This window comes from Rutilus rutilus (genome assembly GCF_951802725.1).
Source record: "Rutilus rutilus genome assembly, chromosome: 5".
NCBI lineage: Eukaryota > Metazoa > Chordata > Actinopteri > Cypriniformes > Leuciscidae > Rutilus > Rutilus rutilus.
In genome coordinates this window covers 8,394,535-8,420,485 of record NC_140213.1, presented here as the reverse complement: position 1 = coordinate 8,420,485, position 25,951 = coordinate 8,394,535, and the positions used below count along the sequence as shown (strand labels likewise).

General features: G+C 36.9%; 2 protein-coding genes across 9 annotated transcripts in view; one reads left to right on the top strand and one right to left on the bottom strand.

The window, feature by feature from the left end:
* The first annotated feature begins 655 nt into the window (after positions 1–655).
* On the top strand, positions 656–12,404 carry pgr (progesterone receptor). Its single transcript, XM_084408912.1, has 8 exons — positions 656–1,468; positions 3,038–3,147; positions 4,416–4,532; positions 5,683–5,988; positions 6,160–6,304; positions 8,879–9,009; positions 9,523–9,680; positions 11,372–12,404. The coding sequence occupies exons 1-8, from the start codon at positions 672–674 to the stop codon at positions 11,525–11,527; spliced, it is 1,920 nt and encodes a 639-aa protein (XP_084265038.1). The 5' UTR covers positions 656–671; the 3' UTR covers positions 11,528–12,404.
* A 1,027-nt stretch (positions 12,405–13,431) lies between these two features.
* Positions 13,432–25,951, bottom strand: part of arhgap42b (Rho GTPase activating protein 42b) — a 137,116-nt gene continuing 124,596 nt past the window's right edge. For all 8 annotated transcript variants that reach the window (XM_084408908.1, XM_084408906.1, XM_084408907.1 and 5 more), the window contains 3 exons: positions 20,690–20,752; positions 20,484–20,563; positions 13,432–14,898 (listed from right to left, as the gene is read on the bottom strand). In XM_084408908.1, the coding sequence (XP_084265034.1) occupies positions 14,810–14,898; positions 20,484–20,563; positions 20,690–20,752 (232 nt within the window). In that variant the 3' untranslated portion in view covers positions 13,432–14,809. The remainder of the gene's footprint in view (positions 14,899–20,483; positions 20,564–20,689; positions 20,753–25,951) is intronic.

Below are 25,951 nucleotides of genomic sequence, written 5' to 3'. Positions count from 1 at the left end.
TTTTTTTTTTTTTGCTTCTGTAGTTCAGACATCACAGACAGATTCAGTTGAATTATGAAGCATACAGTTTCATATTCAGTCTGGAAACAAATTGCTTGTCAACAATGTGTAACTTATGCATAGATAAATTAGAAGGACACATTCTGTGGAGCATGTATCTGGAGCATGTTAGATAATATTTCAGCACTTTATTTCATTATGTCATCCATGACTACCAGGTCACTACCATGATATTTCGGTAAGGTAAGAAATTAACTTTAGAGACCGTCTATATTAAATCGAATCCACTCTTATATATAATATAATATAATATAATAATGTATTATATTGACACCATGTTTACTTTGAATTCATCTTATGAACTATATTGAGTATATGATTCATAAATAAGAGGCAGCACAGTTCAAGGGCACTTAGTGAACATAGGCAATATAGTTTAATTAAATATAGTATGATTTCTAAATCAAGAAAAGCATTTATTTAATATTATAAAATTAACCTTATAATTAATAAAGCATTTATTTCAGAGTGATTATTGTTTTTATATTTAGGAATAAGTCGCTGGAACACTTTTGTACAGCCTCTCACCACAAGGAGGAAAACCGAGAGACGATTATACGCCACAGATCACAACTTCCAACCAAACAGAGAGGACGCATCTCGTCTTGATTATGGAAACCAAAACTAACAGTAGAATGGACACTGTGAACACTTCTCTCATTGAGTCTACAGATATGATGACGGAAGTTAGTAATTTAATAGAGAAATATACGGACGGGAGTTTTGGGCAGGACAGGGTCTCCGTGCGTAATTTTGGACACGCGGGTCCTTTACGCAGAAGCGCGCCTGGTTCAAGCACCGAAGCTCTGGATCACCTATCTCTGCTTGACTTGCCTCTCGGTACCAAACCGTATACTGATCACATGGATGCATTTCTGAAAGTTGAAACCGGACAGTGGAGCCCAAAAGCGACTCTGCCCAATGAGACAGATGTTCTGGGGAGTGCGTTTATCAAAGATGAGAAAGAACAGTCTCTCATTATGGAGCCACCCAACACTGATTTCGACGTCGGCTTAAACATCAGCGCCTTGGAAAGCTGCTACGACCCTACCGAAAGGAAACAGCCATGTGGGTTTAGTGAAGAGTCTTCAGCTTTGAGGCTCTCATCTCAAGCTGCCCAACAGGTAGTTGTGGAGAGTTCCTCTGACTTTCAGTTGGACATAAATCAACCTACATTGGTTTTGCCACCTCAGAGAAGAGTATCACCTTCTCTAGGCAGGGGTATGTTGAATTTCGATGGAACGAGCGCAGCTCCCATGATGTCCAAAACGGACATTTCTAAATGGGTGTCCGCCGCGGACTCTCCGTTCTGGTATCAGTCCACTCGTGTGAATGAAGAGCACGCTGGATGTTCTTCACAAGATGCCTTCATCCCGCGCTCACGTACAGTCTACTCTGCTTTCCCAGGGTAAGAACGACGCCATGTGTGCTGTGCGCTATTCTGAATTGAGTTTAAACAACATGACGCATAATTGCATTAATTAAAATAACCAGAATTGAAATTTTGTGTGTAGGTTTAAGTTTCTAATTAAAAAAACAATTAGTGACAACAAAAAATTACACACAAAAATTGGGGTAATAATAATAATAATAATAATACATTTTTGGCAATGTCACCCAGAAATTTGCATTTATTTATATTTCATTATATTTAATGAATTCACTTTATTAATTGTATGGCACATGATGGAACAACATGTCCCAGAGTGCTCTATTTTACCCCAAAGTCTTTAAAATGGAGTCGAACATTAAGAAGGTTTACAAGATGGAGACAGAAGATTTAAGAAGTCATCGGTTTTTGTAATAAATAAATAAATAATTATATTGACACCATGTTTACTTTGAATTCATCTTATGAATTGAACTGGGATCACTAAAAGTAGGCTATCAACACAGGCTCATTGGAAAAGTTAGCTATACCTGTGCTAACATTTTTGCAAAACGCAAAATACGTACCAATATATCTGCCGTTTCCAATATAAATTAACACTAGAGTCAGTAAAACAAGCCATTTTAATCGTTTTCACACACAATTATGATTACAGGGGCAGATTACTTGTTATGTTATGACCTCAAAACACTTTTTGATTTGAAAACGAATATATTTTGGAGTTTGCATAATTAACCAGCTCCATATGTTCGGTTTCAGCTGACTTGTAGCCTATTGTGATGCCGTGAGCTAGGGTACGAATCCCGTGAAAGACAATTCACATAAAAGAGCTCAAAGTCAAGAGTTCAAAAACAAACTATAAATCCATTGTTACGATTGTGTTTTATGTCACATGCTTTTTTTTTTTTAACACTATCGGGTAGGTTTAGGGTTTAGTGTACGTTATTTTTAGCACCACTCACCGGACATTTCAACTGCGAACTGAGGTGAAACGTACAAACAAAACAAAACCTTGCCATATTCACGTTCATCTGTTCCCGAAAAAAACAAAAAACTAATAACGCTTTTTAGCGCCACTCACTGGACATTTCAATTTGCAATGGAACAATGTATATTGCGTTTTGCTAAAATGTTGCCACTAGTACGTTTTTCTAATGAGCCTGGGCTAAAAGAATATGGAATCATATTTTAGTTATCCTCCAATCAGGCATCTAAATCAAGGGAGCTTAATTTTGCATCACATCAGAACCAGCACATTAAGGTTTTGGGATCCACTTGGTGTGAGCCTTAACCAAATTGTTTTCAGGAGCAATATGAGCACATCTAATTTAGCACTGAATAAGCGAACCATTATCATTAATCAGAAGGTCAAAGGTTAGAACATACTGTACTGGCTCTTCTTAGCATGTAGACACTTAGTAGTAGACACTTGTGGAAATGTGATTGTATTTGACAAAATATCAAGCAAATGTACAGCTGCTTGGAATTACATTTGGTTATTATTTCATATTTTTAATCCACAGTCAGTCATTTAGGATTTGTTTGGGTTATATCATCAAGAGAACATTGTGTCTTGCTTCTATTCAGGGTTCCATCTCAAAGAGTGTGTGTTATATGTGGAGACGAGGCTTCGGGTTGTCACTATGGAGTTCTTACCTGTGGAAGCTGCAAGGTGTTTTTCAAGAGAGCTGTTGAGGGTGAGCAACATTGTAATCATTTTGTCAAAATAGTGTTATCTGTCTTAGAGTAAATTGAAGACCCCATGAAGTCTGCAGACTGCAGTTTCTCTCCTATGTTGATGTATCTCGTAAACAGGAAGTTTGGGCGGGACATACATTTACATTTACATTTAGTCATTTAGCAGACGCTTTTATCCAAAGCGACTTACAAATCAGGACTAAATTAAGCGAGTCATCATGAAGAGGCAAAAGACAACAACGCGTGTTCAGAATACGACGTTCAGGCATTATTCAGAGTAGCATAAGCATGATAAGTGGGATTTTAAGGGAAAGGTTTTTTTTTTTTTTTTATTTTTTTTTTATGAGTTTAGGTGCTCATGGAAGAGATGGGTTTTCAGCTGTTTTTTGAATGTTGTCAGGGATTCAGCATTCCGGATGAGGGTGGGGAGAGCGTTCCACCAGCATGGAACTGTGAATGAGAATGATCTGGAAAGTGATTTTGTGGCTTTCTGTGATGGAACCACGAGACGTCGCTTGTTGATTGACACATACACTATCCAAGGGCCAGCCAATAGGCTTTAGTTATGTCACAGCCATGAGCTCAATTTGCTACTTGCCAATTGACAGCAGCTGGTATCAGGACCAGGACAATCTCAGTCTTGGGAGCATTTTGAATGAAAACCTGTATTTTTCCAGAAGAGCAAGACTGAACATTTTATGTGCACGTGTTCTAAATGTCAGTTTTGGCAACTTTAAGGCACGATCACCGTGCATTTTGCCAAGTAAAACATATTTTGTTAATCCTGGACCAACATTCCTGTCTGAAAATCCCTGACCCTACCCATAACTTATCCCTAAAATTTAAGTGGAACTATCGGTGAATAACACTGTTGTAGAAGCACCTTACCCTGGTTGTAAGCCTAAACTTGACATAAACATGGGGGTTTTAATATTTTCAGTGCTTTGTAGAGTGTTGTTGCAAACAGGAGTTTTTATTTCCTGTTTCAAAGAGCGTCCCAGAAGATGGCAATTATCATTTGGACCAATGTTCACAGTGTTCTTTCTTGTTATTCTTATCACTGAGGACAGATATGTAAGAGCCACTATGTCTGACCATGGCCGTGTCACTATGCCCTGTCAGCCTTGCTTCAAACCAACACAACTGTGTCTTTTCCTTTTTTCTCTCTCGCTGTACTCTCCATATCGCCTTCCTTTAAGAAAAAAAAAAAAAAAAAAAAACCCTGACAGTTATTCATAAGTTTAATAATTTTTTCCCTCTTGTCTAGGTCACCATAACTACCTGTGTGCAGGACGAAATGACTGCATTGTTGATAAACTCAGGAGAAAGAATTGTCCCGCATGCCGTCTTAGAAAGTGCTATCAGGCAGGGATGATGCTTGGAGGTATCACTGTTTGTTAACATATATGCTTTGTATTTATACATTAACTATATATAATTTGTCAAGCTTCTTGGACTTAATAGACATTAATGGGCAGTTAAAATGTAATATAAATGTTGAAATGCTGAATATTTTCTTAAGTCCAATCTTAAGTATAGTTGTTAACTTTTTTTTTATTCTTCATTTATTAACCCTCATGTTGTTCTAAACCCTAAATGACTTTCTTTCTTCAGTGAAACACAAACGGAGATGTTTAGCACAATGTCCAAGCTGCTTATTTATGTGAAAGTCAATAAGGACTTGGGCTTTCAAAATCAAAACGTGCCATAATAGTATCATAAAAGTTGTTCATATATGCTCATGTGCATTTTAAAAGTACGGAGCCCCTAAAGCAGAGATGGGCAACTTCGGCCCTGGAGGGCCACTGTCCTACAGAGTTTAGCTCCAACCCTGAAAAAATCACCTGCCTGTAATTTTCTAGTAATCCTGAGGACCTTGATTAGCTTGTTCAGGTGTGTTTGATTAGGGTTGAAGCTAAACTCTGTAGGACAGTGGCCCTCCAGGACCGAAGTTGCCCATCCCTGCCCTAAAGGGACATGGTGGTGAAAAAGTCAATGCTTTTGCGTTCTCTCACAATTTTTTTGCGTTCCCCCAAGAAACTTTGCGTTCGCTCGCAAAAAACTTCATGTTCCCTGAGAAACTTTGTGTTTGCTCGTAAAACCTTCACGTTTCCCAGAGAAACTTTGTGTTCGCTCAAAATGTTTGTCGATTCACATCGATTTCTTCAGTAATTTTGTCTGCTTACTCAGAAAACGGTAGACAGAGTTAGTGTAAATAGCCTCTGCAAACAAGGCGGGATATTTGCTTTACGTGTCATTTTTCTGTGAGGAACAGACTGAAATCTCAAATTTCGTTGATGCTTGTTGAGCCCCAGTCCTCATTCACTTTAATTGTTTGTAAACAGCAGCCTGGACATTTAAACTAAATTTAACTAAAATATCTAAAATGATGAGCATCTTAAAGATCCTTAAGCTTCCACCCTAAAGAATCACAAGTAATTATTATTCTAATATTCAGTAGCATATGGAAGTTCAATAAGAATGTCGAGATGATCAAGATAAGCCCTCATTAAAGTGCATTTGCGTTGTTTCAGGCCGTAAGATGAAGCGGTTTGCGAATCTGAAGCTCATGGGGATGAGTCCATTGCTGATGTTCCAGGGTCCGTTCTCCCTGCTGGCTGATGGTCAAACGGTGTCCTCCCTGCCCTGTATGCCAGCCATCCGTGAGCTGGAGCTGTCCCCGCAGATGATCAGCATTCTGGAGAGCATTGAGCCACAGGTGGTCTACTCTGGCTACGACAGCTTGCAACCAGAGCTTCCCCACCTTCTCCTCAACAGTCTCAACAGGCTCTGCGAGAGGCAGCTGCTCTGGATCGTCAGATGGTCCAAGGCTCTTCCAGGTAACACCTTTACAATCAGCCTAACAAACATTTTAGAGACTAGCGTTCATGATTACCTTCTGAATGACTATGAGACCAAACCAAAGCACAGACAATGGAGCTCTTCATAATTGTACCATGCTGTGAGTTCTAAGGCTTTACTAAAGATTTTTCTTCATCTGTGTTTAACAGGTTTTCGCAATTTGCACATCAACGACCAGATGACGCTAATCCAGTATTCCTGGATGGGTTTAATGTTGTTCTCCCTGGGTTGGAGAAGTTTCCAGAATGTCACCACTGATTACCTTTACTTTGCACCCGATCTGGTCTTGAGCCAGTAAGTAACAGTAAAATCAATTGATTTAAAATCTGTTCAAATGCTAAGGCCCTGATACACTTTAAGCAAAATTGAAGAATGAACTGGAGTGACGTCATTTCGAACAAAATCAGGCCAAAACTATGTTAATTCAAGAGTTCAAAACAGGTTGACCATTGGTCTGTAGCGATTATGTAATAGGTAGGTGTGGCTCTAAGGCTCCGCCTTCCTAGATGTAGAAATCTTCTCCGGTTCATTTCTTATGTTCAGACCGTCAAGGTCAGATGAGTAAAAACATGAACACACTGGAGAGCTGCTTTATAGTATAAACTGAAGTCGTAATTCAAATTGAAAATGACAGTGTGACTGTTTTTTCATATTTAATACTGTAAATCTATATAAATAAACGTGATGTGACTGGAGTGCTGAAACGCAGAGCTCCACATCGCTAAAATGCTTCCTTAACTGTTTTATCACCGCTGCTATTTTGTTGTTTATTGTGTAATTAAGAGGATAGCGCACAGCGTGTGTGTATATATATATATATATATATGTGTGTGTGTGTGTATATATATATATATGTATATGTATATATATATGTATATATATATATATATATATATATACACACACACACACACATATATGATGTATATATATGATGATATACAGTGAGGAAAATAAGTATTTGAACACCCTGCTATTTTGCAAGTTCTCCCACTTAGAAATCATGGAGGGGTCTGAAATTGTCATCGTAGGTGCATGTCCACTGTGAGAGACATAAAAAAAAAAAAAAAGCAGAAATCACAATGTATGAGTTTTTAACTATTTATTTGTATGATACAGCTGCAAATAAGTATTTGAACACCTGAGAAAATCAATGTTAATATTTGGTACAGTAGCCTTTGTTTGCAATTACAGAGGTCAAACGTTTCCTGTAGTTTTTCACCAGGTTTGCACACACTGCAGGAGGGATTTTGGCCCACTCCTCCACACAGATCTTCTCTAGATCAGTCAGGTTTCTGGGCTGTCGCTGAGAAACACGGAGTTTGAGCTCCCTCCAAAGATTCTCTATTGGGTTTAGGTCTGGAGACTGGCTAGGCCACGCCAGAACCTTGATATGCTTCTTACAGAGCCACTCCTTGGTTATCCTGGCTGTGTGCTTCGGGTCATTGTCATGTTGGAAGACCCAGCCTCGACCCATCTTCAATGCTCTAATTGAGGGAAGGAGGTTGTTCCCCAAAATCTCGCAATACATGGCCCTGGTCATCCTCTCCTTAATACAGTGCAGTCGCCCTGTCCCATGTGCAGAAAAACACCCCCAAAGCATGATGCTACCACCCCCATGCTTCACAGTAGGAATGGTGTTCTTGGGATGGTACTCATTCTTCTTCCTCCAAACACGTTTAGTGGAATTATGACCAAAAAGTTCTATTTTGGTCTCATCTGACCACATGACTTTCTCCCATGACTCCTCTGGATCATCCAAATGGTCATTGGCAAACTTAAGACGGGCCTTGACATGTGCTGGTTTAAGCAGGGGAACCTTCCGTGCCATGCATGATTTCAAACCATGACGTCTTAGTGTATTACCAACAGTAACCTTGGAAACGGTGGTCCCAGCTCTTTTCAGGTCATTGACCAGCTCCTCCCGTGTAGTTCTGGGCTGATTTCTCACCTTTCTTAGGATCATTGAGACCCCACGAGGTGAGATCTTGCATGGAGCCCCAGTCCGAGGGAGATTGACAGTCATGTTTAGCTTCTTCCATTTTCTAATGATTGCTCCAACAGTGGATCTTTTTTCACCAAGCTGCTTGGCAGTTTCCCCGTAGCCCTTTCCAGCCTTGTGGAGGTGTACAATTTTGTCTCTAGTGTCTTTGGACAGCTCTTTGGTCTTGGCCATGTTAGTAGTTGGATTCTTACTGATTGTATGGGGTGGACAGGTGTCTTTATGCAGCTAACGACCTCAAACAGGTGCATCTAATTTAGGATAATAAATGGAGTGGAGGTGGACATTTTAAAGGCAGACTAACAGGTCTTTGAGGGTCAGAATTCTAGCTGATAGACAGGTGTTCAAATACTTATTTGCAGCTGTATCATACAAATAAATAGTTAAAAAATCATATATTGTGATTTCTGGATTTTTTTTTTTAGATTATGTCTCTCACAGTGGACATGCACCTACGATGACAATTTCAGACCCCTCCATGATTTCCAAGTGGGAGAACTTGCAAAATAGCAGGGTGTTCAAATACTTATTTTCCTCACTGTATATAATGACATATATGATGTTTGCTATAAGTATACCACGGATCAGGTATTTCAAACTTTTTACCTCAAAGCAAAGAACAATAAAGAAACTTCGCTTCTAGTATATCAGGGGCTTTATTACCTAACTTTACACATAACAACATACACCATTTTCTGATGGTAATGTACCTTTTTTCACTGATAAAAAAGAGAGAGAACTATTTCATACACTATTTGTGGCCTTCCATGTAGATCTTAATAGCTACATTCAATAAACAGGTTTATATATATACTGACACACATTGAAATATGCATATATACTCAGTCAAGCTCTTTATATTTTAGTGATCAACTGAGGAGGTCTCCGATCTACGACTTGAGCTTGGGGATGCAGTTTGTTCCACAGGAATTCGCCAACTTGCAAGTGTCCAGGGAAGAGTTTCTGTGCATGAAGGCTTTGATGCTCCTCAACACTGGTAATAAATCCTCTGTGTTTTCTCTCTGACACATAAAACTCTTACGGTCTGACCCTCTCTACAGGTCAGATGGGTGTTCCAGCATGGAACATTAACAATCTGGACCATTTTAAACCAATGGCTTCATGCCAGTGCGCATGGATAGACGAGAGATATGTGTTTGGCAGACTGCGAGACCTTGAAAATCCAAACTAAGTTTCAATTCCTAGCTAAAATTTTTCAAATTAGATCAACATTAATGCCAAAGAAGCCTTACAACAATTGTGCTGACTACAACATTACTATATTGATAGAACACTGAAACTGGCATGATTAGCAAATGCAGTCATCGGTGAAGAGATTTTTTGTATCGTTTACAGAGCTGTCATTTCAGTGATTTAAATAAGGAACATTTTATGCATTGTGAAACAGCAGTTTTAATTTATCCGTAATGCTGTGGTAAATTCCAATATGACCCTTGGCAGTATAGTGTAGGCTATCGGTAATGTTTCAACATTGATGTGTTTGTGGCAGTTCCTCTGGAGGGCCTGAAGAGTCAGTCGCAGTTTGATGAAATGAGACAGAACTACATCTGTGAGTTGACGAAAGCCATCCAGCAGAAGGAGAAAGGAGTGGTGGCCAGCTCACAGAGATTCTACCACCTGACCAAACTCATGGACGGCATGCACGAGGTACAGCAGGAGCTATAGGCTAAATATACATGGGTCATTCTCAGGAAATGCTAGACAGTTTCAGGATTTATAACTCACAATTTATATCGCGTAATTCTGAGAAATAAATGTAAGATGTAACTTCGCAATTGCGAGGTCAAAATTGCCAACCCGATCTCACGGCAATTCGTACGTATTTTATGATGGCGGCTAATTCGTAAGAATTCATATTCATTCAACTTGTATGAATCTGTCAAATTTTTGCTAAATCGTACATATTTTACGAGTTGAATTCTATTTTATGAATTCGTACTAATGACCTACCCCTGACCCCGCCCCTAACCCTACCCATCACTGGGGTTTAGACAAATCGTACGAATTGCTTGTGAGATAGCGTTGGAATTGCGAGTTTTCATCACGCAATTCGGAGAGAAAAAAAGTCAAAATTGCACGATAAAAAGTCACAATAACCTTTATATATATATATTTATTCAGTGGTGGAAACAAGCTTCCATAGGTAGCTGCTGCGCTGTCTCACAAAATCCTGTTTTCCTATTCTCAGAAACAAAACCCTTTAAAGCCTGACATGAAAAAATAGTCTAAAAATCTTTTTTTCTATGCTACTGCTTATTGAACCTTTAGACAAAATTTTTTAAATAAGTTTGTATATGTGTTTTTTGTTGCACATCATATTTTATACATCAGGCTTTTATGGCTCACATAGTATGATATAGGACAGTGGTTCCCAATTCCAGTCCTCGTGACCCACTGCTCTGCACATTTTGTATGTCTCCCTTATTTAACACACCTGAACCAGATCATCAGCTCATTAGGAGAGACTCAATGAACTGAACTGAGTGTGTCAGATAAGAGAGACCTACAAAATGTGCAGAGCAGTGGGTCACGAGGACTGGAATTGAGAACCACTGATATAGGAGAATATGGAGCTCATCGTCATAAAAAAAAACAATATGGCCAAAAAAGTAAGATCTGATAGCTTGTAATGATGTAAATCGCAAATAAATAAAATTTGTCACTCTTTATCTCCCAATAATAGACAGTAATAATAATAGTAAGTTGATATTTAAATGCTTAATTTTATGATCAAAGATTTTTATTATGGGGGGCAAACCATATAATACAATGATGATTGAGAGATGCCTGATTTATTTTAATTTTTTTTCATTTTAACATGATTTTTCTAAGAAATGATGAATGGATAATCAAGTAAAACCAAGTTCTTCAGTCTAGTAAGTGTTAGTCATGTCATTTTACCAACTTTACCAGCAATTCTTGTTTACTTTATAAAAATCAGCAAAGATTTCACAGCAAAAAGGCAGGTGTACCAAGATCTGAACGGGACATTTTCAGAATTATACTAAAAGGCTTTTTACTTGCTTTTTATACAAAAAAAAATATAAACTATCAATCAGACGAGAGAAGGAATGTAATAGATTGTGTACAACAGATTTTTCAGAGCAGTTTCGATTATGTTTTCATGATTTAAAGGCCTTTTTTTTTTTCAGAACACACAGTGATAAGCTGTGTGATGTCAGTGTATAATACATCAAATGATATTTCATCGCACAAATGTGCAAAACACGATATGAAATAGGTCACATAACAGCTTTATTCACGCCATCACTTGTATCAGAATGTGCAAAACACGATAAGGGAGCTTGAAGAGTGACGTTGACTTTATCTTTGTGTAGATTGTAAAGAAGGTCAATCTCTACTGTCTGAGCACATATATCCAGGCGGACGCCATGAAGGTGGAGTTTCCAGAGATGATGTCAGAGGTCATTGCATCACAGCTGCCGAAAGTGCTTGCGGGGATGGTCAGACCCCTCCTGTTTCACAACAAGTGAAGCCATGTGATCCAGACAGTATGCTTGGGTCTGGGACTCCTCGTGTCTAGTTAATGTAGACACACATCTTTCCATACACAATTCCTCCCCTTTTAATAGTCACAAGTTCTGACCTGATGTGTTAGTTGAAAATACAAAAAATTTCTATAGGAGTAAAAAAAAAAAAAAAAAAAAACATTCACAGTCCACTGATAAAGAGAGAATACAATCTGCTATGTCATTAAACCTGCTATTGAATTTTACAAACCATGACAACCTTTGAGCATTTTTATGATAACGTAAGACAGACTGTGTTCACATTTGGCAGGTTTGTTTTGATTAAAATGAACGCTGCCATTCGAATCCTGGTGCGCAACAAACAGGCGGCCCGCCTTTTCAGAGACACTTCCGAACAAACTCTGGTGCGGTTCGACTGAAATATGAACGCAACACGGACCAAAGACATCTAAACGAAGCAAAACCAGGTTGTGACGTCACAAGAAATGACCCTAAAAAGGACAGAACGCTCAGATGTTGGCCATTACAGTCCAGTACAGGCGTCGGAATCGCGTCTTCTTGCAGCCGATCTTCGTTTGTGTGCAACAGAGGAATTCCCAGTGCTGTTTTGACTCCTTTACACATTCAAACTCATTCAAAGTTCTCAGCTGGTGCCATCATATAGCACATTTATCCCAGCACACAGCATTGTTTTCATTGTACGCAAAATATACGTCATAAAAGCTGTTTTTTTGTTGTTGTATCTTTAGGTTCTGTGTTAAAAATGACAGTGTGAACGCTAAGTGAACCAAGACTAAATGTATAATTTTCTTTTTTGGTCTGGACCAAAAGAACCAAGAGAAGTAAACTACGTGTGAGCACATAACTGTGCAAAAATGTTATGTGAAGTATTTTTTTTTTCATGTAATTCTTGACTTTTACAAAAATTTCCACAGACATTTTTTTTAAACCAATTAGACTGTAATTTATGGTAAAATTATACGTTTCCTCCCAGTTTTATTTTTATTTTAAATTCTAAATGTGTGATGAAAAGGAAACACTTGATAAGCTGATAAGCGTCAAAAGGAGTTTTCATGGTCAGATCTCACAAACTCCCAATGCCAGCCACCATGGATTGTACTTGCATTTACACAGTAACCGCTCACTTCACGTCAAACGAAAAGTACATGTGAAGTATCTAATAAAAAAAAACATTGATTGCATATAATAACAATGCTTGAAAGACAAAGAGCTAAATTGTACATTGGCTGAGAGATCACAGTGTATATTTAAAGGAACACTCAACAATTTGATCCAGCCAGATTTACTAACAGCTTACTCCAGCGCAAACCCTCTTTTGGAGGATTTACTAAAGATACGTGGTGAAAAATTTGCGCTGAATAGGCATTTTTGTGGCTGATCTTATTACTTGTGCATTTGTAGGAGTTTTCCTTTCAGAAGCAAAATTTATGGAAGGAGATTATTTAAATGAATTTACTTTTTTTTTTACTGGTATTTGCACTATTATTTACAGCCCCTAAAAAAGCATGTCTTAAACCAGAAGCTAATCTGCGCTGCTCTTGGTAGATTGTGTTGGTCATTATGGCTGCATCTGTGTTCTCGTCGGTAGAGTTTTATCGGAAGGCAAGAGCATAAATTTGAAAAACATTTCTTGGTGCTCCTATAATTTCCTCCCTCTGACCTTGATGGCCTATCTGAAGGGAGTATCAGTCCAGCATCGGCAGTCAAGGGCACCGAGCATTCTCATGTATTCAATTGGGAAAGAACACTGGGATCTTGGCAATCGGCCGCTTTTCAAAGACTTCCGACGCCGTTTCTTTCCAGGAAAGTCACTGATGTCTGGGATTTACTTCTGATGATTTAGCTTGTGCTAAAAATCTTTTCTTAAATGGAAGACAAGAAGTGGGTCTCATTTTGTAAACAAATTTATTGACGGAACCAAAATGAATTAAGACGGCAAATATACGATTTGCAAAACAATTATCCATACATACATTTCTATCATCTATTTTTTTTTTTTTTTAAATCAGTTATCATCATAGTAGAAGTTTCAATAAGATGGCTGGAATGTACGATGTTGGTGTTGTTGACACTGAGTGTCATTTTAAACTTCAGAAGGATTAGAAGGAAGTTATTACAGTTGGACTTGTTTCATTAGTATTTGTAAAAACCTGGATGCCAAACTGAGACATCATCCACTGCTATCCCAAGCCAGTGGTTACCAAACATTTCAGGAATAGGAATAATTGTGTGTGTATCAGAAAATATTAGACATTTCAATTATAAATAACTAGAACACTTAGTTCCATTGCTCTAATGCGATAAAATAAGCAGTGATCCAAGGATGCTGTTAATTCAGCACAGAATTGGAACATTTTTCTTACAATAAAATAATTTGTGCTTGAATGGCTGATCTCAGTACTGCATGTATAATTCTATTAGTCAATAACACAATGGGGTCCAAAAGTCTGAGACCACTAGTAAAAATATCTATTTTTATTTTCAAAAATTATATGAACAGCATAATGTGATAAATGAATATGAATAAGCTACATAAACAAAACCTGACACATTCTCTGGCATGATTTGAAAATGTTCAAAAGAAAATCTTGAGCTTCATTGTTAACCAATTGATTAGTCAGCTAGAAATATAACGCAGAATCCGAAATATTTCTAGTTTCTCTTTGTTAAAAATGTTCAAAATCCTAACAAGTGTGGTCTCAGACTTTTGAACATTTATGCCACACACACACGCACACAGCACAATTAGCTGAATTGAGTTAAATATGACAATGATTCACAGCTCAAATAGTTACTGGTGAGGTTTAACCTTCTTTCCCTTCATTTTAAAATAATAAGAATTGAGCTAAAATCAAAGAAAGCCTGTCTCTTAGACCTATAAGCGGGTCTTTCATGGCAGAATTGCAGTATTCCACCGCACAGTAGACCTGAAATGATCATTTAGTGCGGTACATTGCACCTCCTGACCTCAGTGTATCTAAATTTGTGCATCTACACTCAATAATTTCAGTTGGGCTTCCACCAGAAGCACATCATGTCAGCAAAAGCTTTATCTAGAATTACAGCTGTGATTCAGGCCTTGTGCTGTATCATTGAGGATTGTGTACCATACATGATCTCTTAATATTCAGTGTCATATAATGTAATATCCATACAGTTCACTTACAAATCATTTAATGCTTGATATATACTTTAAGCTCTTGGTCTAAAATTCATGTTACCATGGATACCATGAAATGCTCGGCCTCTCCTGGTTGGACGCTGTCAGAGGAACACCACATAGTTTTCAGGAATGAGTCCTGTTTTGCCCTCAAACGTTGCCTGGAGCCAGCCTGGTTCCACTGAAGAATACACTGCGAAGAAGAAACGAAGAAGGTTTAAGCTGTGGAGAAGTCTTCTATAATATGAAAAAAATTCTATAGTATTATTGCTCATACTTAGGGGGTTGAATAAACTGGGGCTCAACAACAGATATGAGACCCAAACCAGTGAGAGTTTTGGGACAAATGACAAAACCATAATTGGGTCAATGCAGCTTATATTTGGTGATCTTGTATTATGCCTGGTATGTTTTGCAAATTTAAATTAATTATTCAATATTACAGTGTATGTTCTCTGATTTTTCTTTGTGTTACAAATCTAACATCATTAAAATAACGACTTAGTCAAGTAGGCTCTATATAAAGAGAAACGTCTTAAATGATTGCATAATACTTTCATGTTTAAGAGGTTATTTCATTTTTTTTCTAGTGATAAATAATGTTTATTAGCTGTTTAATTCATAAAATCGAACAATACAAAATTAATTAAAATAAATGACCTGACAGAAACTTTTCTTCTAATAGTGTGGGTTAAAAAATTATAAATCAAAAGTAACGTAGTCGCAAATTCCAGTAAAATAGTGTCTGTAAAAAATGTACAGCTATTACTTACAATAAAACAAGTTTTCTTTGTATGACAGCCTGGCCAAAAATTATGTCCACTCAATTTGGCATGTTTCATTGTGTCATCACAAATAAAACAACTTTTCACTTAGTTTTGACCACTACTGTGTGTGTGTGTGTGTATACATATACATATATATATACACACACATACATATACATATATGTATATATATATATATATATATATATATATATACACACACACACATACATATACATATATGTATATATATATATATATATATATATATATATATATATATATATATATATATATATATATATATAGTACCAGTCAAAAGTTTGGAAACACTACTATTTTTAATGCTTTTGAAAGAAGTCTCTTATGCTCATCAAGCCTGCAGTTAAAAAAAATAAAAAAAAAACAAAAAAAAAAACAGTAATATTATGAAATATTAATACAATTTAAAATAATGGTTCTCTTTTTTAATATACTTTAAAATGTAATTTATTTTTGTGATGCAAAGCTGAATTTTCATCAGCAAGTACTCCAGTCTTTGGTGTCTTATGATCCTTCAGAAATCATTCTAATATGCTGATTTATGATCAATGTTGGAAACAGTTGTGCTGCTTAATATTTTTTTTATAACCTGAGATACTTTTTTCAGGATTATTTGATGAATAAAAAGTTAAAAAGAACTGTATTTATTTAGAATAGAAATCTTTTGTAACAATATACACTACCGTTCAAAAGTTTGGGAACAATAACTATTTTTTTTTTTAAAGAAATTAGTACTTTAATTCAACAAGAATGCGTTAAATTGATAAAAGGTGATGGTAACGATTTATATTGTTAGAAATGTTTTTATTTTGAATAAATGCTGTTTTTATGAATAAATGCTGTTAACGTTTTACTCATCAATGAATCCTGAAAAAAGTATTCCAAAAAAATATATTAAACAGCACAACTGTTTCCATCATTGATAATAACTGAGTATCAAATTATCATATTAGAATGATTTCTGAAGGATCATAAGACACCAAAGACTGGAGTACTTGCTGATGAAAATTCAGCTTTGCATCACAAAAATAAATTACATTTTAAAGTATATTAAAAAAGAGAACCATTATTTTAAATTGTAATAATATTTCATAATATTAGGTTTTTTTTTTGTTTTTTTGTTTGTTTTTAACTGCAGGCTTGATGAGCATAAGAGACTTCTTGCAAAAGCATTAAAAATAGTAGTGTTTCCAAACTTTTGACTGGTACTGTATATATATATAAAAAGGAAACAACATTTTATGAAAATCTACAACTTATATGCAGTTTAAAAGTCCGTTTTTTTGGCATCTTTTGTGGTGGGGTCAGTGAAATTGCCAAAGTCTGAACTATCTTTATTGTTGAGCCCCGCAAACCCTCCAACCCTAAGCATCAAATTTGGCATAAAAGCCCTCCTGCATTTTTGAAACAGTCTTGAATGTTACCTCAAATCATGTGGTGTGCTATTATTTTTATTTTATCAGATGTACGATTTTTTACTTGTTCGGTAAAATGACTAGAGACCAAAATAAGCAAACACTTCTAAAGTCTCACTTCTATTTAGTTTCGTTTCTTCAGCCTTAAGTTAAGTTGACCGTTCATAAAGTGATTTGTTTGACCATTATGTTCACAAAGCAATAGTATCTTCAGAAAAGGGAGGCACAAGTGAACCACATCTGCAGGTAATCAATCACAAAGTTGGGTCACTTTGCATCGAGAAATTGCCGTCATAAAGCTTTCAAAAATACCTCACAAATGACTTGCTCAGTAATGACTCATATCAACATTCTGTGAACTATCAAAGCATCTGTTCACGCTAAAGCATTAGGCAGATGGGATTGCAAAATAAAGAGTAAATCGTTTTTATAAGCAGAACTCTCAAATGTCAACAGTGAGAACTCAGGTTGATGGGTTTATGTTGTGCTTAAGTGTTTGCTGAGCTTTAGAGAGAGGAAGACTTGACTTCACCAGGTTACTGTGACCTGTTTCAATGCCCTGGTGCCCAGCCAAGTTTATTCCTTGCGGAAAATACATCCAGCAATAAAATTCTATTCCTGACATGTTCGAGAAACAACAACCGATGGTTGTTCCACAGAACAGACACAGGAACACATTATTTTCTATCAATATTCATACCCTGGTATGCAGCAAAAGTGCATCAGTTCAATCATAGTTCATTTTCTTTGATTTCTGTAACCGTCACTGCAAGTAAAAAAAGACGTACATATTTAACAGCCACCAAACCACATTCCCAATACAGCAATACACCTCCCAGAGTTGATATATGATTCATGGCCAGCATTGCTGCATGTTTCTTGGTGTATATTGCAGTCACAGTTCATAAAAAGTCACTTAAGAACTGAAGTGAAGTTCTAGATCACTTGATGAATTGTGTGAGCCTCAGACAGCCTGACCACTGACCACCCGGACCATTTACTGACCATTTGTTACACATAGAAATGACAAGCGCTGGCTGAAATCAACAGATAAAACAATGGAATGAGAGAACGAAAGGATGATGGAATGAGAGAACGATAGATTGATGGACTGAGAGAATGAAAGGATGATGGAATGAGAGAATGATAGACTGATGGAATGAGAGAACGACAGAACAATGGGAATGAAAAAGATAGAATGGTGGAATGAGAGAATGATATAATGGGAGAAAGCTAGAACGATGGAATGAGAGAACAATGGAATGAGAGAACGATAGAACGATGGAATGAGAGAACGATAGAATAATGGGAATGAAAAAAGATAGAACAATAGAATGGTGGAATGAGAGAACGATAGAATGGGAGAAAGTTAGAATGATGGAATGAGAGAACAATGGAATGAGAGAACGATAGAACGATGGAATGAGAGAACGATAGAACAATGGAATGAGAAAGATAGAATGATGGAATACGAGAAAGATAGAACGATGGAATGAGAGCACGATAGAACAATGAGAATGAGAGAAAGATAGAACGATGGAATGAGAGAAAGATAGAACGATGGAATGAGGAATAATAGAACGATGGAATGAGAGAACGATAGAACAATGGGAATGAAAAAAGATAGATCGATAGAATGGTGGAGTGAGAGAACAATAGAACGGTGGGAATGAGAGAACGATAGAACAATGGGATTGAGAGAATGATTTAATGAAAGAACGATAGAACGATGGAATGAGAGAACGATAGAACAATGGGAATGAGAGAAAGATAGAATGATGGAATTAGAGAACGATAGAACGATGGGAATGAGAACGCTAGAACGATGATATGAGAAAACGATAGTACGATGGAATGAGAGAATGATAGAACAATGGAATGAGAGAAAGATAGAATGATGGAATGAGAGAAAGATAGAATGATGGAATGAGGAAAAATAGAACGATGGAATGAGAGAACGATAGAACAATAGGAATGAGAGAAAGATAGAATGATGGAATTAGAGAATGATAGAACGATGGGAATGAGAACGCTAGAACGATGATATGAGAAAACGATAGTACGATGGAATGAGAGAATGATAGAACAATGGAATGAGAGAAAGATAGAATGATGGAATGAGATAATGAAAGAACAATGGGAATGAGAGAACGATAGAACAATGGAATGAGAGAACGATAGTATGATGGAACAAGAGAATGATAGAACGATGGGAATGAGAGAATGATAGAATGAAGGGAATGAGAGAACAATAGAATGATGGAATGAGAGAACGATAGTACGATGGAATGAGAGAACGATAGGACAAGAGAATGCTAGAGCGATGGTAATGAATCGTTCTTACATTTAAACTCGTGAACGCCCCCCCTGAACACCTGAACGGTCTTGTTTCCAACGCCCCCTGTTGTTCTCTGAATGCCCCCCGCCCCCATTGAGAACCACTATGCTAAATGATTGAATATAAATGTAGACAGAACGATAGAACGAACAAAAGAATGATTGATAGATAGAATGAACAAACGAATGAACAATAGAACGAACGACAGAACAAACGAACGTTAAAACAAACGATCGATATATACTGTACTGTAGAATGAATGAACAAAAAATAGAACGATAAATGGATAGAACAAACGATAGAACGATCGATAGATAGATAGAATGAATGATCGATAGATAGAATGATAGAACGATCGATAGTTAGAACAATTGATAGAATGATCGATAGATAAAACGAACGAACAATCGATAGATAGAACGAACGAATGATAGAACGATCAATAGATTAAATGAATGAATGATAGAATGATCAATAGATAGAACAATGGAACGATTGATAGAACGAACAAACGAATGAAAGAACGATCGATAGATAAAACGAACGAACAATAGAACGATCTAGAGTTGTCAAAGAGTTGTCAGACCAAGTCGGTACTGAAATTTAAAAAATGTGACACTTTGAGCGCTGTTGAGCGGACTCAATGTGCTCCCGCGCTCATCGGATATGTCTGTGATTGGCTTCAAAAACACAGAGCGCTTACACAGATACATGTTTGAAAACAAGCGTCTATCAGCGGACGGGTCTTGCGCCTGCTTGTGCTTTCAAACGCTCCCGCTTTCAAAACACTTTCAAACACTTCCGTGTGCTCTTAAACGCTCCCGAACGTTGATCATTGTAGCCAATCACAGACATATCCAATAAGCGCGAGAACACAATGGCCAATCAGAGGTGTTTACGATTCCGCTCAACAGCGCTCAAAGCGAAGTACTTGGTACCGAAGTCGGTACTTTTTGACAACTCTAACACGATCTATAGATAGAACGAACGAATGATAGAATGATTGATAGATAGAACAATAGATAGAAGGAATGAACAAATGATAGAACGACCGATAGATAGAACAATAGAACAATCGATAGATAGACATACAGACAGATGGATAAACAGACAGACAGATATATAAACAGATAGATAGATAGATAGATAGATAGATAGATAGATAGATAGATAGATAGATAGATAGATAGATAGATAGATAGATAGATAGACTCACCATTGGAGAAGTGAGCCCCCTGTGGGAAACTCAGCTCATTGCTGTGTTCGGCTTCACAGGAATATATGGCTTTGGCATCTCTATGGATTACAATCATGAAATGATAAAATTCTACTGTTTTAAAAGACAATTTTTTGGTTTTATAAAGATGTTTGCCATGAAATATATATTAAACGGTTGTTTTTATGTAGTGTGCCTATTTTTACCTTCCCAAGGGAGGAGGTTTTCCAGCTGATGGGTTCTCAAAAAGCAGTGCTCTGGCAGCCACCCTGGAACATACAACCATGCCCAGATGTCAGGATGATTATTGACGACATGATTTTCACCGCACAATAATTAGGCTGGCTGAACAAACCATTTTAACTAAGCAGGTGGTGAGAGCCAACATTCTACATTCAGTACTGCTAGATTTGGAGTTCAACTCAAAAGAAGATTAAGGACAACACTTTTTCTGTCAACACTTAACCCATTAATACTAACACTTACTATTATCTCTCTCTCTCTCTCTCTCTCTCTCTTATATATATATATATTTTTTTTTTATTTACACACACACACACACACACACACACACACACACACACACACACACACACACACACACACACACACACACACACACACACACACACACACACACACACACACACACACACACACACACACACACACACACACACACACACACACACACACACACACACACACACACACACAACCCCAATTCCAGATTTTTTTTGACATTTTGTAAAACACAATAAAATCAAGAATCTGTGATTTGTTAATTATTTTGAACCTTAATTTAACTGACAAAAGTACAAAGAAAAATGTTTCAATGTTGTAACTGGCCAAATTAATTGTATTTTGTAAATATAACCTAATTTTGATTTTGATGGCTGCAACACACTCTAAAAAAGTTGGGACAGAGGCAAAATAAAAGTGAAAAGATTACAGAATATCCAAGTTAAACTGAATTGAAACCATTCACAATTAGAAGGTGAATTGGTAATACAGTAGGTGAGGGTTTCTTGTTAGAGTATAAAAGGAGCATCCACCAAAGGCTCAGTCTTTGCAAGAAAAGATGGGTCATGGCTCACCATTTTGTGCCAATTTTCATGAAAGAATTGTCACTATTGTCACAAAGAACTATTCAAAAATCACATTTCTCAATGAAAGATTGCTAAGTATTTAGGTCTTTCACTATCTACCATACATTATATTGTGAAAAGATTCAGTGAATTAAGATAAATCTCAGTCTGTGTAAGGCAAAGCAGGAGACCTCCGTTGAATGTGCGTGACCTTTGATCCCTCAGACGGCACTGCATGAGAAACTATTATGTTCTGTTAAATACAGTTCTCTGGGCCCATGTGTGCTGTGGTCGGATGAGTCCATAATTCAGAATGTTTTTGGGTAAAATGGACATTGAGTTCTCAGTCCCAAAGACTAAAGAGACCATCCAGACCTTCATCAGCAAGAGGTGCAAAAGCAAACATCTGTCCTGGTATGGGGTGCATCAGTGCAAACGGCATGGGTAACGTGCATGTGTGTGAAGGTATCACTGACATGGAGACATATTTGGATTGTACAGAGACATGAACTGCCATCAAGATGACATCAAGATGTGCCTGACGGTCTGCCTGCAGTCCAGATGTCTCTCTTATTGAAAATGTATGACCCATCATGACAACGATGACCACAGACTGTTGAATCGAGGCAACTTAAGTGACGTCATGTTTCTTTTCTTCCTGTCATGATAACTCAAACTAAATTATACATCCTTCCCTGCAGAGAAGATTTAAAAACCAGTGCGGGGTCACATCAACCCTTTCAGCAGTGTAATTAAAACTGGTGCCAACAAAAAACAACTGCAATCAATCTCCATTCAGCAGCTTCCATCGCCGCCAGCAACTACACTGTATAATACTGCACAAACTTTCCTCACTACTTTTAATACATGTTTTTACATTTCTCATGACGTAGTGTTTTTCTAAAACCTGACAGAAACATATAAAAGCTGTCAATGAAGTAATGGAAGAGATTTTCACACAAAAATGAAAATTCTGTCATTATTTACTCATTGTCTTGTAATTCCCAGCCTGTATGACTTTCTTTTATCTGTGAAACATGAATATATTTCTTTTCTCCATGTCTTGGTTACCAACATTTCTCAAATATCTACTTCTGCTGTGTTCACAGAAAGTCATTCAGATTTGGAACCACATGAGGGTGAGTAAATTATAGGGGTGACCCCGAATAGTCGAAGATTCGATGCTTCGATTGGAGGAGCCTGATTCGACTACCGATCTCACGGTCGAATCTTCGCAGAGGTGTTATGAAACGAGGATCATGCCACTTTGGCTATATGAGGGCGCTCAATGTCTGATTTCACATAGAACTACCGGTTTTCTGTCAATATGTTAATATTCAGCCTATTGTGATAATGCTGTATAAAAAATGTGCAAAGATAGCAGCTTTTAATAAATATTTTTTTAACGTGCGTGAATAAATCCAAACACCCCGTGACAGAGTTAAGTTTCACTTTCAATCCGTGACCGACAGAGGAGCGTCTTGGCGACAAGGATTTAAATCTTTAACAATGTCTGGGATAAGAAAATCTAAAGTGTGAATGTACACCATCAGAAAGGATATTCTCCAAGACTGGATTTAGCATCAGGAAAACCATGATCGCACTTCTGCCGGCCAACGTTAACAAGTTGGTTTTCCACGGGACATTCTAAAATGGTTAGCGTGAAAAAAGCTTTTAAAACGCTTAAAAGGCACTTTAACGTGGCTTAATGTATACACAGTACACACTTTATTAAGAAACCATACTATGTGCAGATAAGCAGATGAACCCAGAATATGAACGCAATGCGTTCCTCCTATAGTAAAGTGTTTTCATATTTTAATTTAACTATTTTAGGAGATTAAGTCGTTAAACGTTTTTCACGTTAAGTGTTTTAGAATGTATTTTATCTGCGTGCACAAAGACTGGATTTGTTCTCTCGATCAGGTAGGGTACAAGTGATTTCAAAACTTTTCAGCCGGTTCTAATTTGATTTTTGGAGGCTGTGAACATTTTTAGCTAAAAAGAATGCCACTCCAGTTTAGCATTTATTGTTGTTTCTGCAGTTAAAAAGACAAAGTTGAACATTTTGGCTACTATTGTTATTTTAATAATTTCTTTATTTTAATTTTATTTATTGATCTGTCAGAGTTATCTAATCTAACTATTTGTGGCTTGTGTTTTGAATATACAGTACAGTGGTGGTCAAAATTGATGGCACCCCTGATAAATATGATAAAAAATGGCTGTAAAAAATAAATCTGCATTGTTTATCCTTTTGATCTTTAATTCAAAAAATTCGCAAAAATCTAACCTTTCATTGAAGTAAAAGAATTGAAATTGGGGGGTAAATCACATTATGAAATAAATGTTTTTCTCCAAAACACGCTGGCCATAATTGTTGGCACCCCTAGAATTTTTTATGAGAAAAATATCTCTGAAGTATATTCCCATTAACATTTACCTTTTTTAGCACACCAGGGTGACTAGGAACATGAAATTGTCCAGCTATGACTTCTTTTTTCACAGGAGTTTAAATATGAGGAAACACAAAGGCCAAATCCCCTTAATCATCCATCACAATGAGTAAAACCAAAGAATATAGTTCTGATGTGCAGCAAAAGATTGTTGAGCTTCACAAAATAGAAAGTAGCTGTAAGAAAATATCTAAAGAATTGAAAATCCCCATTTTGACCATCAGGACAATAATTAAGAAGTTATAATCAACTAAAGATGTTACGAATCTGCCAGGAAGAGGACGTGTGTCTATATTGTCTTAATGGACGGTGAGGAGGAGAGTTTGAGTGGCCAAAGACTCTTCAAGGATCACAGATGGAGAATTGCAGAGATTAGTTGAGTCTTGGGGGTCAGAAAGCCCCCCCAAAAAAGATCAAACAACCCCTACATCACCACATGTTGTTTGGGAGGGTTTCAAGAAAAATCCTCCTTGCTCCTCCAAAAATAAACTCCAGCATATTCAGTTGTCAGACATGACTGGAACTTCAAAAGGGACCGGATTCTGTGGTCAGATAAAACGAAAAAAAAAAGGGCTTTTTGGCAGCAAACCCAGCAGATGTGTTCGGTGCAAACAGGGATGAAGAGTCCCCCATGCCTACGGTTAAATATACTGCTGGATCTTATATGTTGTGGGCCTGTTTATTTGCTGGAGGTCCTGGACATCTTGTTCAGATACATGGTATTATGGATTCTAGCAAATACAAACAGATAAAAAATCAAAACCTGACGGCCTCTGCTAGAAATCTTATAATGGGCCGTGGTTGGATCTTCCATCAGGACAACGATCCAAAACAAACATCAAAATCAACACAAAAATGGGTAACTGAGCACAAAATGAAGCTTCTGCCATGACCGTCCCAGTTCCCTGACCTGATGAGTGGAGTGAACTGAAGAGAAGAAGCACAAACATGGATCTGGGAATCTGAAGGATCTGGAGAGATTCTGTATGGAGGAATGGTCTCTGATCTTTTGTCAGGTGTTCTCCAAACTCATCAGGCATTATAGGAGAAAACTCAGATCTGTTATTTTGGCAAAAGGAGGTTGCAGAAAGTATTTAATAACAGGGTGCCAACAATTATGGCCAGCGTGTTTTGGAGAAATGTGATTTACCCCCACTTTCAATTCTTTTACTTCAATGAAAGGTTAGAATTTTGTGAATTTTTTGAATGAAAGATCAAAAGGATAAACAATGCAGATTTATTTTTTACAGCCATTTTTTTTATCATATTTATCAGGGGTGCCATCAATTTTGACCACCACTGTATGTTCCCCTGCACTTTAGGCATTTTGCACACATTTGCTCCTCATCTTGCGACTTGATTCTGATTTATTTTGTTTTGTATTTTTATTTATTAGAAAGGTATATTCTGTTCTAATTTAATTTAGTAAATTAATTGTTTATTTTTTCGGTGCATCGATGTTGTGCTGTATCTACTTAGAGCCTGCTCGCACAGGTAATTTAGCCGATTTAATTTGATTTGCATGTGGAATGTAAATCCTGTCTGCAGTGTGGCCTTTCTGGAGATATTTATGTTATTTCTTAGTTTTATTGATCCAAAATGTTTTTATACATTTTCTAGGTTATTTTTCAAGAATTTTTTATGTATTTTTTCGTTACGATCTCAGTGCAGTTGATTTATTGTTAGGAAACAGTAGAATTCATCATGTACGCTGTATATTGAACTTACTGTTGTATGTGAATTGCATTTTTAATGTCAGATATTTATATATATGTATCACATTAAAGGGATGATTCACCTGAAAAAATTCTATAATTTACTAGGGGTGTCCCCGACTATGGATAATATTATAATGGACTCGAACTAACAATGAACAGTTGAATTTTTTATTAACAAATGTACATAAAGATAAATAAATACTGTA

Bases quoted from the DNA above. Each gene is read 5' to 3' on its own strand.
- pgr (XM_084408912.1), top strand. From the start codon at position 672: ATGGAAACCAAAACTAACAGTAGAATGGACACTGTGAACACTTCTCTC. The intron at 3,148-4,415 runs GTGAGCAACATT...CCTCTTGTCTAG, and splicing joins TTTCAAGAGAGCTGTTGAGG to GTCACCATAACTACCTGTGT. The intron at 4,533-5,682 runs GTATCACTGTTT...GCGTTGTTTCAG, and splicing joins GGCAGGGATGATGCTTGGAG to GCCGTAAGATGAAGCGGTTT.